This window comes from Pholcus phalangioides, unplaced genomic scaffold, assembly GCF_987345545.1.
Source record: "Pholcus phalangioides strain wild (caught in Gottingen) unplaced genomic scaffold, Ppha-v1.0 ptg000001l_1, whole genome shotgun sequence".
NCBI lineage: Eukaryota > Metazoa > Arthropoda > Arachnida > Araneae > Pholcidae > Pholcus > Pholcus phalangioides.
The window spans coordinates 8,564,703-8,584,019 of NW_028301594.1; the positions used below are offsets into that span (position 1 = coordinate 8,564,703).

Consider the following 19,317-nt stretch of genomic DNA (forward strand, 5'->3'; position numbering starts at 1 on the left):
ATATGAGGTAGGGGGCAGTGCTGACGGAATTTTGCTAACAAGGGAGGAATCAAAGTTTTGATGACCGTTGCTGACAAGGGAGGGCTCAATCTTTCCTTGGAGCTCGTGTGCACTGAACGGGACAGTACATGGACAGTCGGACCTAACTCAGGCCAAAGCTCACAGTTGCTCACACTTGTCACCAGATGGCAACTTATCCGAGGATGATGTCACTCTCCGCTATCCACAGGAATGTGTTTAACAGCTGGCTGATGCGAAGATATGTTTTGGAAAGAGAGAAAATTCAACTGCCCTTGCGGGAGATTCGAACCCACGTCCTTTTAATTTGGGTTCCATTCCTCGCACGGACAGTTGAATTTTCTCACTTTCCAAAACATATCTTCGCATCTGCCTGCTGATAAACACCTTCATGTATAAAAGATGTGCAGATTATATTCGGAGAACGGAATTTCTGTTTTTTTTGTTTTTGTTTTAACTATTACGTTGGAAGATAAATTGATATCTTTATCGTAGAAACATACGAATGTTTCCCAAGTATATATATATATATATATAACTCTATAACTCTTATTACACAAGATATTTCTTTTTCACGACTTACGCTAAGGTTCGTGCAAAATCGATTATTCGGAGATTTAATCCGAAGCAAACAAGATGGGGATCTTTTTGCTAGCATTGGCTCTTTTAGCAACAAGTCAGATTGTTGTGGAAGGCACAGAAATTGACGGTAAGTTGTATTGTTTCTGATTGCAAATATATTGTATATTAGCTGGAGAGCTGTTGGTCATAAAAATATTTATTTGGAGTTTTCTTAACGCAATGTTTGAAATTTTTCCAAATAAAAGCCAGTTGCCCAGTGGAAGCTAAAACGCTCGAAAACAATACGCTCGAAGTACAGATGACTGAGTACCAAGCAAAGATAATTGGAATGAAAAGTGTCACATTCTTCTTCTACGGGGAATCGAACCACCAACCTCGCACTTTAAAGGCGCGCTGAACCATTAAGCTACAGAAGACGGTCGTTTTCCTTCCCTAAGGAACACTGTGTTCCTTTGGGCTGAACGTGACTGCGCAATAAACAGCCTCCTACTCGGCAACAGCTCGTAACGAAATTAGCCTCCAGATGGCGACACACATCGAAACGATTGATCCGCTAATTATACGAAATACAGATGACTGGATACAAAGCGGAAATAATTGGGAATAAATGTCATATTCCTCTTTGGGAATCGAACCGCACGTATCGCACTTTTCGAGCGCACTTCCGTGAGGCTGTCTATAGCGCAGTCCCGTTCAGCCCAAAGAAACAGTGTTCTTAGGGAAAGAATACCTACCCTCTGTAGCTTACTAGTACAGCACGCGCCTGGAAAGTGCGACGTTGATGGTTCGATTCCCCGCAGCAAAATGGGGCTCTTCTTTCCAATTATCTTTGCTTGGTATCCAGCCATCTGTGATTTATATAATTAGCGGAAAGTTTCGTTCTTTCGCTATAGTACTGATGAGCATACACGCGACTAGTTTTTGCTCGTAATAGCTAGTGGCTTCCAGTGGAAGACCGGACGAAATACCCGTCCTTTTGTCACATTATATTTTTGTACTATATCTGTGTTAAACGTTTCTATCGAGAATTATTTCTGATTGTACCAACTGTTGAGTATGCGTAAAAAAATGTATTAGGGGATCTCCTACCTTTTAACATGGTGAAACTACAGAGTGATCAGCGAATAAGCCCTTATTTCAAAATTAAATATCTCTACAACAAAGATCAATAGAATTATGCGGTAAACGGTACGTTTATTAGCAAAACTGTAAGAATGTTGTAGAGAAATTTCGAAAATTTAGTTTTTAAAAAAAAAACAAAAAAAAAAAAAAACTGGAGATTTTGGAATTCCGAAAATCCTCATTTGTGTGAAGAGAAACCACTGCATTCGCCTAAAGTTACTGCATGGGCTGCGGTAGGCGCCGTGTGTGCTGTCAAATTGTTCCAAAATTGTAACGTAACGTTCAGTAGTAATTGTTTCTCGCACGAAGGGGCCGATGATGCCTCTGGCGCATACCGCAGCCCATTCAGTAACTTTAAGCGAATGCAGGGGTTTCTCTTCACACAAATGAGGATTTTCGGAACCCCAAAATCTCCAGTTTTGTTGTTTTTTTTTAATTTTACAAAATTAAAAAAAAAACTAAATTTTCGAAATTTCTGTACAACATTCTTACAGTTTTGCTAATAAACGTACCGTTTACCGCATAATTCTATTGATCTTTGTTGTAGAGATATTTAATTTTGAAATAAAGGCTTATTTGCTGATCACCCTGTATGTGCTCCAGTGTAAATATTATTAAAAATATTATTTAACCATCTTTATTTGAACTTTTGCACAAACATACATGTGATTGTATATGCTATCAGATATACACGACAAGATCTTGATACTTAATTTTTTTGAAAGTTTTCTTTTTGAAAAAAAAATTGAAAAATAAATGCATTATTCACATCTGGAGCGCATGATAAAATAACATGACATCACTTTAATTGAATAAAAATTAATTAAAAATAGAAAAAACTGTTCAGTTCATAAAACGATGAAAAAAATTGAGATAATTGTGATTCAACCTTATTTATATGTAAATTTTCAATTTTGAAACTAAAAAAATTAAATATTTTCATACATTCCTAGTATATTTATGATTGGTTCTCTTTTTCTTTCTTCGTAATTTTATGAACGGAGCAGTTTGCTTGATTTTCAATCATTTTTTTATATTTACCTTGGTGCCATGCTATTTAATCATGTACGGAAGGAGTTAAAAACTATTAGTTTTTCAAAGTTTGCAAAAAAAAGTATATCGATAAAGTATATAGTATCAGTATATTTATATGGCCCGGGATAGCATATGTTATCTAAAATACGTGCATCAGATATTATACAAATGAATGGTTGAATAATGTTTTAATGACATTTCTACTAGAATATAGTTTTAAACTAGGAGGTAGGGGACTCCTTAAAAAGGCTCGATAATGTGGGCACGAGTTTAGCCACCTAACGCACCAAATGTATTGGTAGCAATATTAATTAAAAACATGATGATAAAATATGATTTAAAACATAAAATATGTCACCTTTTTGTTGAACGACAATATTAAATTTTTCATTGTTTAATAATTTAAATTCAATAGAAGAAAACCGACAATTGCGTTGAGAAAACACTTTGAAAAGTCATATTTATTCTCTCTCCTTCTAAACCAGGAGATTTTGAACCAGGCTGCATCTATAGCGGCTCCTATCCGCTTGTATTCGATGCAGGAAGACAACCAAGGGGCGAGTTCAAATCACCAGGCTACGACAGAGGCGTGTACCAAGAAAATGCTTTCTGCAATTACGTGATAAAGGCACCTCCCGGGCAGGTAAACATTCCAGAAAAATTAGTTTTTCATGTAGTTTGAGAGCAAAGAAAAAGACGCACACCTGGTTCGCAGAACAATTTTTACACAGAACAAGATCTAGTGCAGTGTTTTGTTTTTTTTGTCTTCAGTGGTTTATTAAAGTGTTCTTCGGGTGCAATCGTTCTAATTCAAAACATGACAAAATAATGGGTGATATGAATACGAAAGGTGATTTGAGAATATTCAAGTTTTGATTTTTAATATTTGAATTTGTGAAGATCAGTAGATGAGCTCTATCTCCTGTACATACACTAGACACTACTAGATGCGCACTCAAACTCTTAGGTGCACATGAAAACTTTCAGAACAACTCATTCGGTAATAAATTGAACATGGTTTAGACCAGAGTTGTGTGTGTGGTCGGTTTGAAAAAATGAAAAGCTCCCTCTCTTTAGACCAGTGTTTCCCATCGTTTTTTAGATTATGTCCCACCAAAACAGTTGGAGTTTAAATTTTTATCACTTTTTAAATCACGGTTCAAGTTATCTCTTAATCGGAGTTTTTCTTGGAGAGACTTCAGGGGTCTGTGAGCTTCGATGACAAAACAATGAACTCATTGTTTTTACATTGCAATGCCCAGAATATTTTTAATGTAGATCGTGACCTTCATTTTTGCTCATTTTATTTGCACAAGGAGGTCCGTGGATTTTATCTCGCTGACACAAATTTCCGGTGGAACACAAAACAATAAGAACACTTAGTCAAGCCCCTGAGGGAGAATTGTTTAAAAATTAAAAGTTTGAACTGATACAAAGAATAGAAGGCAGCTGGGAAGGTTCCAGGTCTTAGTGGGGCGTGGACCCCACGTTTGGAATCACCGCTCTAAACGGAGCACAATCCTGATCTACCGCCATTATGAGCAATTTATTAGCGTATGATCACATTTTAGTAGTTAGTTGTAGGTTCGAACGCCGTTGATGGAACAGTGGTGGTCGGTTGGAGTTGGTTCTCTCTGCGGTTTTCCAGCTTCGATGCTCGAATGCGAGTCTGTCTCCTATTTGAAAAAGTCTCACCGCAGAGAGCAGGCAGACCTACAACACGATACTGACATAACATGGAAGTTCAAGCATTCCCATCTTTAGTTCAGAAAATGGAAAACAGATGGCATTATCAACACGAAAGAAGCGCAACTCAACAACATAACGCGTTAGGGCCACACATACACTCAGAACAAACATTCCGGCATATGCCGATTCGTTAGAAATTCCGTAGAGGAATGTGTACGAGGTACACGTAAGGTTAAGTAGTAGCAGTTCGTTGAGCCAGAAGACAGTGATGTTTGCGTATTTGCCAAGCCCGAAATAAGCCAGTTCATCGGTTGGCCAATTTCGTTTTAAATAGGCTGGTGATTTGATTCCGAAAAACTATATATATATATATATATATATATATGTCTATATAGAGCAATGTATCACAATGAAAAAAAAATGAATTTAGGGACTAATGGACGACTTACATCAGCACATAGAACAGGAGTCTTCATTCACTTCACGAATTTGCTGGTAAAAGCCCAAATCATTTCTGCAAATCGGACTGTAGCCAAAACTCTCAGTGATTTCATGAACTAGCCGCGCTTCGGGCTTTGATGGCAACATATGCACCAAGCAGTCTGAGTCCTTATCCAGTGTTATGTGTAAAAATAGTGTTGCCATCTACATCATATCTCACATTTCTAAGAGCGAATTATGTGTTGTAGAGTGTGTTGATCTATTTAGTTAGAAATAATAAGTGGTTGTGCATAATAATTTATAATTCTTATTCCACACAGATTATAAAGCTGACTTTCCGAGGGATGAACATGGAAACAGGTTCTCGCTGTACGAACGATAACATTTTAATCAGTGATGGAGAGAGTGAAGTTGGCACCGATCTTGGTGTGTATTGTGGGGAGGAGCCGCCCGGTTATCCCATCATCTCTAAAAGTAACGCCATGTTTGTCCGGTTCAGAACCAATAAAATAATCAATAAAAGAGGATTCCATGCAGTTTATGAAGCTATTCGTCCAGAAGGTAAGACTAATGATACTTTCAACAACGTTGATCTACGGCAGTGGTTCTCAATCTGTATGGGAAATTGAATGTATTCCACTGTGTGGTTGTGTGGTCATAGTGACTGACTCGCATCGCGATATGACAAAGGTTAGTTGGTTTTCATCTTCCAGAGGCTTCAATGGGAGAATAGTGGATAATAGTGCTGAAATGGGAGTCAAAAAGTCTCACCATAGAGAGCAACATAACTACAACGGGACTGATACCCAATCATCGCCCTTCACTCATAGTTAGTAAAATAGATGGCGGCACTAAAATTCCCCACGGATAATACCATATACGCACTCAGACACACTGTTAAGTGCACAGGAATACTTTCAACAAATCTCATTCGGTTATTAATTTGCATGGCGATAGATCGGAGTTGTGCTCCGTTTGAAAGAAAGAAAGGATTCCTAGGGATACGCGATAAAAATGCACGAGGAATTAATAAAACAAAATGCAAAATATTATATTATGAAACAATGTACAAAGGGCACGGAAGATTTCCATGAATTTCTAGTGAATTCTTGCAAGCCTCTTCCAACGATAAGGTAAGCCTTCTGGGTATTTCTCTGTGTGCGTAAGCAGAATAGAAATTTGTGTAGATAAGCAGGACCCTTTAAACAACATCATGGACTTATTGTAAGTCTGATAGAGTTGATATTAATTGTAATGAAGGTCATGGGGGATGAGATAGCTCCTTTTATAGGTTTGGACTTCAGACCAAACCCCACTCATTGGTTGAAACACCCCTGGAGGTACGCTTACTTCCTGTGTATTTCCTCCTCCTCCCTCAACCAGCTCATGGAACACCGCTCTGTCTCAATGAATAGAGCCATGGTAAAACCATAGTATACCTGGGCCATGCTAGAAGCTGTGCTGGTATGTGTTGGGAACCTAACCTGGGGTCTGTTTCTGAGTAATGCTCGTTATCTGTAGCTATCTGTGTTGCCATCTGCCGTCAATGTTTCAAACTATGAAGTGTGAATTTAGTGTTACGATTAAATAATTGTATCGTTGTATGACTGTTGCTCTCTGTGGTGAGATTTTTCAACGGGGAGATCGGCTCGCATACGCGCCTCAAAGTTGGGAACCCCGAAAAAACAACTTGAGCTGACCACCACTGTGGGAACGATGTGTTTTCAGCCTGGGACTTGTGCATTTCCAAAGCCAACTGTATTTTTCGCATCAATTATTGAGAACCACTGGCCCTACGGGAAGGTATATGCTGATTAATGTTTTAGATAACATGCATAACACACTTAAAGCTTGGTTGTAGAGAGGTGAGGTAAATTACATCCAAGTATCCAATGAACATTCGAGAATGGATGGCGATGACCTGGTGACTGATACAAATGATTATTTCAATCTATTTCAGCATTATTAAATTTTTCTCTGAACTTAGATATTTGTCCGAGGGGATATTTGAAGTGTACGAACAATAACTGCTTCCATCCAAGAGTTAAATGCGATGGCCAAGATGATTGTTTAGATGGATCAGATGAAGAAAAATGCGGTGAGTACAATCCTATTAGAACCGAAAGAGTTTCAAAAGAGTTTTGAGAAACTATAAAATAATTTACATGTATTACTGCTATTCCAATAAAGTGCAGCAGGTATCATAAAGAAATTAAAATTCTCAATTCGGTCTATTCACAAAATATCGTCGCACGCACACACACACTGGTTTCTTGAAAACATATATATTTTTCTCATACTTCCAGATCGACCACTTCCGTCCATTGCATGTGGTTCTGGAGCAATCTTACCGATTGAATCGAACCAATCTCCCGATCGTATTGTTGGAGGTATTGCGGCCAGACCTGGCAGTTGGCCGTGGCAAGCCGATCTGCAAACCAAAAACTTCTATCCGGAAAGCCATACATGTGGTGGGACATTGATAAATGCACAGTGGGTGATGACAGCGGTCCATTGCCTTATCGGGTGAGTGGTTAATTTCAAACTTCATTTGATCCAATGTCTGTTTTCATCATTTCTGAATATTTTATCATCCGATTATCAAATACGCTATATCCTCATGTATGCAACTAGAAATAATAATATCCACACGTATACTCAACTTCATACACAATTTAGTCAATACAATCTAAGCAGAAGATATGTTATTCATTTAATCTCTCAAATACGGGACATTTAGGGGAAGCTGGCTTGTGCGATCACAAAAAACAATAATCATCATTCACAGTGGAATCTCAATCAATAACCGAGACTCATGAGAAATGGGCCACCTGAAATTTTTGTCCACTAGTTAGTGAGCAAAAGCTAATATGAATTCCTGCTCCACCTGTTCCAAAAGTTCCCATAACTGGAGGTTTCTCCGAACGGCCAGTGTCTGTTATAGCGGGCTTCACTGTATATGTGAGTACAAACAATAGAGATCGAAAACAAATCGAAAAAAAAACTATATACAGGACGTTTCAGAAAAACATACCCAAAATGAAAGGGTAAGTGAGGCGATAATAAATACAACTGGTAATATTCGTGTTCAATAGTTCGTAATTGCATATTTTCATGTTCGAATTTCGTTACTGCCAGTGTAATTTTCTGAATGATTATTTATGTTCTTTCATACACTAAGATGTCACGCATTTCAATACAATTTATTCCACGCAGAAACTCACGAGCAAGTGACTGGAAAGTCATAGTTGGTAATCATGATCGATTCAAAAAAGACCCCGATGAGCAGATGAGATATGTAGACGCTTTAGTAATATATCCAGGGTATACTGGTGATGAGGTAAACTACATTCCTGAAAAGTATTATAGCATTTTCCAAATATTAAAAAAAACCCATGTATTTTCCTCTGGGTATCCCTCACCGATTTTATCTCATTGTAGATCATAAACCAGCCGATTGATTTAACCCATGACATTGCATTGATGAAACTCAACGCACCTGTGAAATTTAGCGACCGCGTCAGACCTGCGTGTCTCCCACCACAAAAATACGAAATGCCACTCAAGACTAAATGCTTCACCACTGGATGGGGACGAACTAAAGGTCAGAATTAATTGCATGTTCCAATCATATTTTATCAGAATCCAAATAATCCGATGAACGCAAGTATCGATTTCAATTTGCGTGGAATTTTAATCCTGTGTGAATATTGTATAACTCTATGCAGATCTATTAATCGTTTTTGTTATAGGATCCGGATACCATAACGAGTTGAAACAAGCCGAGGTTTACACTCAATTGAAACATAGATGCGTCAATATGGAAAGCAACGAGACAATGATATGCGTGAAGAGTGAAGGGCCTATGCTACAAGATGCTTGCCATGTGAGATATTCTATAATTCTTATCTAGATACACTAATAAATGCAAAACAAAGATCACAACTGGTAAAATGCCCAACAAAATGGCTGAAAAAGAAAGATGGCCATAAAAAATATGGATGTCAAAACATCACCCCACGTACATCATTGTTGTTAACCCTGCATGGTCAATACGTGGTGGCGCGGGAGTGGCGTGGTGGTAAGATGTTCATCTACCACCGTGAAGGTTGCTGTCACGGTCCCAGGTTCAAACCTGAGATATTTTCCCTAACCAGCTTGAGGTGACCACCGATAGACAGCGCCCACATTTCCAGCCCATCTCGTTAATGACAGTAAATAGCGATATGGCCAGAGTTGGTGTTTGGTGAAATAGTATATAGGGTGAACGCGTGACCTGCTCTGTCAAACAAAAAGAGTGTGATAGACGAATGCAAGTGAATCATGAAACACCCTAACAGCACTGTCTCATCTCGAACCGTTTTCGAGTTATGGTGGATAATAACTTATAAAAGAAAAATGCACCAAATCTGAAAAAACCCGAAGTTGTGAAGTTTCTGCGAGCCTACATGCACACAAACTAAGCTCATATTTGGAAAACACAGAAAATGCTCAGTAAGGTGACACCGATTCTATCAGAATATCTAGAGTTAATGGCCAGCAGTAACCGCTAAAGTACTGGCGATGTTCAAAATCGAGTTTTTGCCGAAATTTTTAATCGCTAGTTCGATAAACACTCTTCTAGCTACAAAACCGGTCAAATTTACCGAAAACTTGTCCATTTCAGCAGATTTCAAAAGAGTCTACAATAAACAATAGTTATGTATGTGTATTTTTGTAGTATTGATATGGTTTTAATATTAATATCAATACCTTTGTATTCTCTTACAGGGTGACAGTGGTGGACCCCTAAACTGTAAGACTGGAAACAAGTGGCATGTTATGGGTATCACTAGCTTCGGGGGAGGCAACAACCTTCTAGGTTCCGCTCTATGTGCTGTGTCGAAAGCGGGGACTGTTTTCAACAAAGTTTCCGCCAAGACTGACTGGATGCGTGACATGATCAAACGTTACAGTTAAAATTAAATATCAGCCATAAAGGGTGGTTTCATAATTCCTCTTGCCGCATTTTACTGGCAACCCGTTGATCCTAGAGGCATATTTTCAGTTAAGAGAGAAAAAAGCAGTCAAAAATAATATGTGGAACTCTGATACGTCATTCATGTTGCAAGGGGTTGTTATTGTGGATGGTTGAGACTTCCACTAGGTAGGGGTGGGGAATACACAAAGCGAGATGAGATGAAAAAAAGGTCTTAATAATTTTATTATACTCCCTGATCATTACATTCAAATGCAATTGTGACTACATTACGGTACGTGTTAATCATTTAAAAAAAGATAGAGCTCTTCAGGTTTTAATATTAAACATACCAGGCCTGGTTGCTTTCATTATATCTGAGTTCCGGAATACGTGGAAGAGGTCCGTTACATCAGGAGATACTTTCACTTTTCGTCCAGTCACCTACGAGCGAAGTTACACGGGAGGAGGTCCATTACATCAAGATATACTGTCCAGTCACCTATGTCGTACCGGTTGGCCATGTCAATCATCAGGATTAACGGTGAATGATGACTGAAGCGCGTGATGGAGTTACCAGGCCTTGAAGAGATGAAACTGAATTTACATGTCATTCCTATAGTTATTTGCAGATTGTCGGTGATGGTGGGCCCGGGAGCTGCGTGGGACCCGCAATGTCTGGACGGTGAAAAGTCTCGAGCCACCAACAACTCTACTCGATGCATTTTGGGGGGGGGGGGGTTGTTTAGTCATTTCTGGTCATTATTTATAGACATTCCCAATTAATAACGTTGGTTATGAAATTCATAAATGCATTATGCTGTAACTTCACGCAGAGCCGACCTCTCCCAACGAGGGGAACCACAAGTTCCGAAAGCAACCGTCAACTCGATAGCTGCTCCAAACACGTTTTTTTTCTTTCTCTCAGAGTGCGCTTACCGTTGTGTTGGCAACAGCCATCAAGGCACCAACGGCCAATTGGCGAAAACGCTTTACAACATTTTACAGAAATTGAAATTATAAAAACACTTTTTAAAGGGAGACCCTGTCTTCAAAAACCAAAAAAAAAAAAAAATCCCGTTTTTGGTGAGTGCAACATTCACTGAGATGTTTGAATTAAAATATCGCACAAAAGTTTGGAAAGAACAGCATAAATTAGCAGACAACGCTTCTTTCCCAACTTTTCTCCAATTTTGGAATTCAAATATCTCAGCGAATATTGCATTTAAAAACGTGGAAATTTTTTGCTGACATCAGGAGTGACAGGTCAACAACGTTTCAATTGGGTTTTTCGGGAAAGGGTGTCTGTTTAAAAAGTTTAATTATTTATTTTAATAAATATACAATGCCCTTGCAACATGAATGACGTATATCTGAGCTTTACACGCTATTTGGATGTTGTTTCTAATTTGAAGTGGGACTCTAGAACCCACGGTTCGCCAGTAAAACGAGGCAAGGAGGAGTTAGGGAATCGCCCTGTATATTCACGATTTTATTGCTTGTAGATTCCAACAATACTCGGTGTTAGTCTTTTATTTCACGAAAGTAAAAAGAGATGTTTCTATAAAGCATTATCTCTATTGCAACACTTTCACTCATTTGGGTCAAGTTGCCACAGCTTTTGCCTTGGTAAATCTCGGTCTAGTTTGATAAAAATTGGTCTTGTCTCAGTGATTCATAATAAAGCAATTCATGTGTTACTTGAATGTTGCACGTTTTCATCGCATTAATACTCATTGAACATCAACAAGAAATTTTGAAAAACAAGCAGTTTCAAATTGGCTTTCAGCTGTAGTTCCGTGCATAAAAATTGCATTGTGTATTAGAAATTTTACGTGTAAGAAAACGATTCTGTATGATGACCGAATTTCATGTAACAGTCGAACATCGTTAAAACAAAGTTAAGAAAAACCAAGAATATTTGCTTACCGAATTTCGTATTTACCGAAAAATGAGAGAAAATGTTTTAATTCCATATTTTAAACTAGATTGCGTTTATAAGGTTAAACTGTATTTGTGTGTGATTTTTATCCCCAAAATGTGTGAAAATCATATTTAATAGCTAGTTTTAGATAGGAAAAATTGAGTTCTTTTTGAAAAACTTTTGTTTCAGAACTTCGCTTTCAGTTTTCAAAAATGAACTTTGAACAAGTTTGTTCTGTATAGCTATCTATTATACTCGTATACAGTATATTGAAAAAATAATAAAAACTACGTCGAAGAATCAGAAGTTCGCACAGAAAAATAGGAAGGCCAACTGTGGTTTTATAAAATCTCGGACATCTGCTGAGAATACATTCTTCCATCAATATTTATATTTTGTATTTTCATTATTTATCTATTTTTAAAATAAGATCGCATTAATTCTGAACTTCCAGGATAATTTTAGGAATTTGTCAAAAGCATTCAGCTGTTGAATAATAATAGTGATAAATACGATATTCAATTTGTTAAAAAGAATTATCTTCTTAAAAAGGTGTAGTCATGAAATAACTTTGCCGATACCCGAGCCCCTAGCGGCAGCAAGAATAACGAATGTGTATTGAACTCGAGGTTTAGGTATTTTATTTCAGAGTATGCGTGCGCCCTGGGATGCGAAATAAAGGAACGAAACGAAACCGTAGCTCTTGGGGTTACGATTACAGCAGAATTTCGAAAAATTTAATAGGCAACACCAACTTTTATGCAGTGAAAAATGATCAGCGTGGTGTAGAACTATCTCCGTGTAGGCATCAGCTTTGCCTTTTCGGCAGTGTGCATTTTTTTTATGGTACATAGGCTTTAAAGATCTATCCAAGCTATAAAGATTTCTTGTTTACAGTCAGTCACTATTAAGCAGATGATTTTACACGACGGTTTCTTACAACATCCATCCATTCCTCTGGAATCTCAATAAAGGACGTTTGTGTTTAGGATACAACATAAATCTTGTGATACTTTTATTCACGAACTAACAACAAATTTATAAGCACAAAGCATTAGTGAAGCGAAACAAAAACACACATGCACTCAAATATCGCTCTCTGCGCATGCCACTAATTTATTTCTACTGCGCATGTGTTGGACTCCGAGTGTTTTCCCATCTTGACTAAAATCATTATTTTCCCTAATGAACTGTTCAATTATTACGTCAGCAAATTTTTAACCATTTTCGACCCCCTCCCCCTTGTCAGAAAATTTTTGTCAGCACTCCCCCCTACATCTTAACGAATATTGGTGAGATCAGAGACGTCGGGGGACTGCCCAAACCTAATTTTGTAAAAATGAACTAAGCGGTGCATTTACGGATCGCTTAAGTGATCCGTGGCAGAATACTAGAGCATTTAAGTGGCCCGTGGCCCATTTCCAGATCACTTAAGTGATCCGCGACACAGTTCCAGAACACTTAAGTGATCCGTGGCCCATTTAGAGATCCCTTGAGTGACATGTAGCAAAGATTTAGATCACTTAAATGGCTCCAGTGCGGTTCTACATGACTCAAGTTACTGCGGCATAATTCTGTGGTGTTTGGTCAGACATAATAATTCCAAAATCACATTTTTGAGATATAAGCATTTTCATTGTCATTTAAAACTTAAAAATAATACATACAAATGCAAATGAAAGTATCATACATCAGCATGTTGTTCAGGCGCACGCACATATTTGTGCATTTATCTCACTTCTAATTCGTTATAATTAGGAAGACTTACTTTATAGATCAAAAAGCCGTTTTTAGGAGATAGCCTGTTCGGACCAAACACCATAGAATTACGAATCACTTGAGCGGCCCTGATACATTTCCAGATCACTTGGATCCACAAAACATTTAGAGATCGCTAAAGTGGCTCTGTGTGGTTCCCTTAAACTAGGGAAAGGTGTTTCTCCTTTTTGACGCACAGAGTAAGATGCCATTAAGAATATTTCATATTTTTATAAAGGGTGGTTGATGACGTAAACATCATCCAACCCCCCCCCCCCGTCATCAAAACATATATCTTATCAAGATGTGTTTGTCAAAATTAATTCTATAACACGTATTTTTTCTTCTTTTTTTTATTCAATGGATGTGTATATGATAAAATTGTCGATAGGTGGCAATAGCTGATAGATATAATGTGTTGTCCAATATAAAAAACCCTCATATCCTCCAAATGTTCCGCAAGAGCTTTTACGTTGGCACCCTCTGATCTAATATTCCTGTCCAAAAAAAGCGTTTTGCGTTAAAAAGATTGCGGTTTTCTTTTCTGCTCGAAAGACGTTATTAACATACTCCTCGCATAAATGAGGAATTTATTGGGCACTTTATGGTCACTCAAGTATTACGTCATCAGGTTACGTCAGCAAAATTGCGTCAGATGTGCCACCCCCCCCTTCCTACCGCATATTGGGATCAGAGTCACACGCAAGGGGCTCGCCCCTCCCTCAAATTGATTTAAAATTCAATTTTTGATGCAAACAATTATTTTTTTGAAAAAATTAAAATACCGAACGGAAATACATTTTTTCGTTGTTATAGTGAATTTCCGTTAATTCTAATGCCGTGTAAAGGCTAATAACTCAAAACATCTCTCTAAGAAGTTCATTGTGCACCGCCCTTTAAGTTTTCTTGTTCTCCCTTCTGAAATTTGCTATGAACGCAGAGGCATTATTTTTCACATGATAACAAACTGAACAGTGATCACGCAATTTTTTTAGCTTGTGTTTAATGTTCTGAGCATTAATTGATAGAGTGGTACAGAATGTCCTTGCTAGTTCGTGTGAATTACAGAGCGTTGAACTCTAGTCTTCATCATAGTTTCTCTAAATTCCAGAGATCTTAATCAGCCAGTGTCAGAATGATTGCTTTAAAACAACCATTTCAGTAATTTATGGCAATTTCTTCCTATATAGCTATCGATGCAATTTGATGGACTTCAGGTCTTGACTATAACGCAAGGAGGGCCCACATAAACAAATATACACAAAAATAGACAAATTAAAAATATGGTTAAGAATATATCTTATTGTCATAAAGGGGCCCTGGACGGTAACCTACATCTAACCCACAATAAGACGCGAGCTGGGGGATCAAGGGAAATCTGAATCAAGGGACATTCGTGCTCGGAGGACCCGTCTTATGAGGCAACAAGAGAGGTAACACGATTACCTATTAAAAAGTATAACTTACGGCCAAGAACAAAAGCATCGGTTGTTTCACCGACACCTAATAATCGATATAATTTAAGAAGACAAGTGTCAACTGTTTTATCCTTTTCCGGCGGGTGTGAGTGAAAAGGAGGTGCCGGCCATATGGACGTTAATTTATATCTCATTACAGCTTGATTGATGTGAGTGGTATATTCTAGATTGGATAAGCTGAATTACAGATTCTACCACATACAAAACAAAATTATTCTTTGATTATTTACATAAGGACTATTACGATTACGGACTGATTATCTGTGGATGATAGTATGATCACAATTTTTATTCCAGATTCTTTATTGTATATATGTATATCGTTGTTTGTTATTTTCATATAAACGAACAAATTTCCGGATACACCCATCCCCCGGGAAAGCTTCGATATCTCTCTGAGATGGGAAGCAGGGTGTGTCCGGTCCTTCAATGTTCAATGTCATAAAGGGGTGTTTGATAACATAATCATCATTGAACCCCGTCTTCTTGTCCCCCCCCCCTCCCCGATGCTGCCGTACTATGGATGACCCTTCTCTTTTATTTACACCCAGCAGTGCATTTTTTGATGTTTGCGCCACTTATCAGTGATCCAGGCACTTTCTCAGAAATTACATATAGCACATATACCGTTCTTCTTCAGTTTCTCCTAGTATGATATGTTGCATACATGTGAAAGACGTTTCATCTAAAACTATCGTTCCCACTCGACAACGATAGGTGCACATGCCTGTATATTGACGTTGCTGAGTATACTGATTATCAACTCCTAGTTCATACTTATTCCAAGGTATAACTAGCAAGAGGAAAACATGTAGAGCACGATGCACTCCCTCTACACTTGTTACTACGAGATTTTTCGGATTTGAACATTAGGATTTTACATAGGAAGGAAATTCATTTCTGTGCCCCATCTCTGATGGAGTAACGGTGTCATTCACGAGCCATTTGCTGATTGCTGCTTCCATCCATGTATGGAGCCATTCAACATATGTTGTATATATGGACCAAGGAAGAAATAGTCTATCTTCTGTGTTTTTGTGTTGCGTCGATGTTTAGAAATATAAATGACATCTATATCTGTTATGGGCATCTTTTTCTCAGCCACCTCGTCGGGCATTTTGCTTCTTGTGGCGTTGCATTTGTATTTGTATTTCCATGGCTTACGGGAAGAGCAATCGTCCGGCAAACCAGAGACCATCTATCCCTAGTTAGTCCTTGCTAGTCTCTATGGGGGCAAAGATGAATTTTCTTCCTAAAATAATCATATCAAAATATAACCAGCATTCAGAAAAATCTTGTAAGGGGAAAACATAACTTAAACATAAAAGGAGGTTTATTAAATTTGTTTTTTGCACTTGAAAGTTTTCACTTCTCACATAGAATATACAGACTGTCCAATAAATTGTGACGGATTTAAAGAAAAATCATTGAAAAAATCAACTAAACATACCCGAGTGTTGTAAGTACCCTAAGACTTGCCAAAGATTTGATTTTTTCGACATGAGTACAAAAAAGAAGATAGAGTTTTTGCCAGTAGATAGGGCAACAGAGTTTTTTCCTGATAATATGCAATTTTAATTCCTTCAATAAAACGATGAGAATCAATAACTGGCTTATGAACATTTTTTTCCCTGGAGGTAATAGTGTATTTGAATTGAATTACTACTAACTACTAAAAGAGACATGCACCTCGTAAGCTTCCTTAGCGGAAATTATAACGAATCGGTAATGACGGAATGTGTACTCTGAGTGTATATGTGATCCCTAACTTGTTCATATTGTCACACTTATTCTTGTTTCGTAATCTAGTGGTACTGCCATCTCATCTGCCTTCCATATTTTGAACTAAAGATGGCAAATGTGTGAATTTTTATGTTATGTAAGCAGGCCTGTAACTAACATTTTTGTGTTACTTTGCCACCCCACCCAATTTAAAATTGGATAATTTTATAACGGCGTTAATTGTTCAATCTGAAATTAGCCGGCCCCTACATTTTTCTGCCCAAGGAAGTGTGGCCCCTTGCCCCCCCCCCTCTACTTCCTGCCCTGTACGTAAGTATCGTGCTGAAGGTCCGCCTGCTCTTTGCCGAGAGACTTTTTTCAAATGCGAAACCTAAATGAAAACTAATTCCACCCGAATTGCATTATTGCTTTGCTGAATATTTTCCGAAGACCGTGATGTTTATTATAACACTGATATTTTTATGCACATTCTATTTTTACACATTAGTATGGTACTCATTATCAAGTAAAAATAAATGCCTTCTGAAAAACCTAGATGTTATTCTATGTATTTTGTATTGTATTATGTATTAACGTGACAGCAAACAGTGTCACCAAATCGGAAAAAAAATTTAACATTTTTTTTTATTTGTTCTTGTCCAAAACATCCAAATCTTTGATGAGTATAGAGACACAAATTGTACACTGGTCGATTGGTTGATTTTTACGATTTTTCAAAATCCGTCCAAATTTTATGGGACAGCATGTATTTCATCACCGGGAGAAACTTTGAAATTGAGTTTTAATAAAAAGATTGAGTTCATCAAATTGCACAATTATGCAAATAAACTTTTATTGGGAAAAAACAAAAAGCACGAGTTCCACCTGTGAGAAAACGAATGATAATTCTTCTGCAGAAGCGAGATTATATGCAGAGAACAGATAAAGCAACCAACGCGTGTCACTTTCTCATAATTTCTCTATCATTAGGGTGATTTCCCGAATCATCGGAAATTCTGGCAGAAGCGCTGAAGTTGATTCCAACGTAGGTCTTCTCGAAGATCTCTAAAATTCCACGAGATGATTGCGGTTTTGTTTGTAGCATCCACTTTGGGAGCGCTATGTCAGTGCGCTATAGCAAGTAAGTATAATAGTCCCTGCTCAATTGAATAATGGATACCCACGGTCAAATGGATGAAATAATTCGGAATCAAAATTTCTCCTGTAGAGTCAATGTTAGAGTTTTCCGCTTTATGGGATAATTTCAACAATGTTTATCCGCCTAATCGAATATTGTAACTCCCATACGACAACTTCAAATATATATTAGCCACTATAGAATATTTTTATTGAATTATAGAAATTATAGGAAATACTTAACCAGTTGAAACTTATACTTGGGACTTCTCAGTGTCTAAGCTGTCATTTTTTTAGTGCTTTTAATAATTTTATTTCATTTTTCTCCGCTGTCACGCTATGGAAAGTGCTAACTTTTTCGATAAAAATAAAAATCTTGAAATACAGTAAACCCCCCCCCCCTTTGCGGCCACTAGGTGGACAAAACAATTCATTCGTAAAACAGGGGTGGCCACATCGGAGGGGGGGGGGTTGTTTCTGTTGACTGTAAGACACAGTATAACAATAACTGAAATGGTTCTTTATTTGCAAATGAACGAAATTCTGACACTATAACATGCGTTTATAGGAATGAAAGTATTATTATTGCATGCACAATTAAAATTACAAAATAAATATTATGCTGAATTTACATGTTCTCGAAAAACTGATCAATCGATGTTTCGTTTGTTTCGCGAAGTATCCCAACTCGTTCCCAAACATTGGCCAGCTGTTGGCCACCTCTGGTATATATATATCATTGGCTGAATACCCCCTCGATAATTTTTCGCAATTTTTAACTCCATCCTTCGCACACTTGAAATCAGCAGATTCCACCGCAGAATTTCTCAAATACAATTTCGGAGCGCACACGAAGACCATCACGATTCAAACGATCACAATTGCGAGCTTTTCTGTCTTCGGAAATTTATTTTTTCTAGTTTGATTTCGGTTTTTCAGCCAATTTTCTTGTCAATTTTCCCATTGTTTTCAATTGGAACATTTCTGCGTCCCCCTGACATTGAATTCATTTGCAAGATGAAACAACATCAACTCCAATTTCATGTTTTTTTTCACTGTATTCGGGGAACTCAATTTTTACTTTGCGGAACCTCTTCTCTTAGCGATAGAGAGCAACGATTACTAGAGGCTAACCATTTTAAACAGCACGAAATCACAAAGTATATAAGTTCAATCAAAAAATGACATCAGAACTGTCGAACTTTAACAAACCTCAAACAGAAATTGCATTGAAAGAGTAGATCAAATATCGGAATTTGTGCTGCCATCTATTGAGCATAATTTGAACCGAAATAGCTATTATCGTTGCCCGTACAGGGGGTTCTGTCCAGTGGAACGAATAATGCAAATTATGTCCGTTACCGTTAAGCAGGGGTTCCAAATATATTATTTAGATAAGCTTTTCGCCATGATATTTATATTTGCCCGTAAAATAGGGGTGTCCGTATCTGAGG

The 19,317-nt window shown here is 37.7% G+C and overlaps 2 protein-coding genes across 2 annotated transcripts in view; both read left to right on the forward strand.

Annotated features, from left to right (window-relative positions):
• Positions 1-613: 613 nt before the first annotated feature.
• Positions 614-9,880, forward strand: LOC149089816 (chymotrypsin-like elastase family member 2A). Its single transcript, XM_089249120.1, has 9 exons — positions 614-727; positions 3,243-3,400; positions 5,208-5,448; positions 6,875-6,985; positions 7,194-7,413; positions 8,104-8,227; positions 8,329-8,491; positions 8,640-8,773; positions 9,658-9,880. The coding sequence occupies exons 1-9, from the start codon at positions 655-657 to the stop codon at positions 9,844-9,846; spliced, it is 1,413 nt and encodes a 470-aa protein (XP_089105246.1). The 5' UTR covers positions 614-654; the 3' UTR covers positions 9,847-9,880.
• Positions 9,881-17,714: 7,834 nt separating this feature from the next.
• The window catches only part of LOC149089817 (transmembrane protease serine 9-like), a 75,309-nt gene continuing 73,706 nt past the window's right edge, over positions 17,715-19,317 (forward strand). Inside the window, exon 1 of the mRNA XM_089234764.1 lies at positions 17,715-17,867. Coding sequence (XP_089090890.1) covers positions 17,807-17,867 — 61 coding nt within the window. The 5' untranslated portion in view covers positions 17,715-17,806. The remainder of the gene's footprint in view (positions 17,868-19,317) is intronic.

Coding starts and splice junctions, on each gene's coding strand:
- LOC149089816 (XM_089249120.1), top strand. CDS start 655: ATGGGGATCTTTTTGCTAGCATTGGCTCTTTTAGCAACAAGTCAGATT. Junction 728..3,242: donor GGAAGGCACAGAAATTGACG/GTAAGTTGTATT, acceptor CTTCTAAACCAG/GAGATTTTGAACCAGGCTGC. Junction 6,986..7,193: donor ATCAGATGAAGAAAAATGCG/GTGAGTACAATC, acceptor TCATACTTCCAG/ATCGACCACTTCCGTCCATT.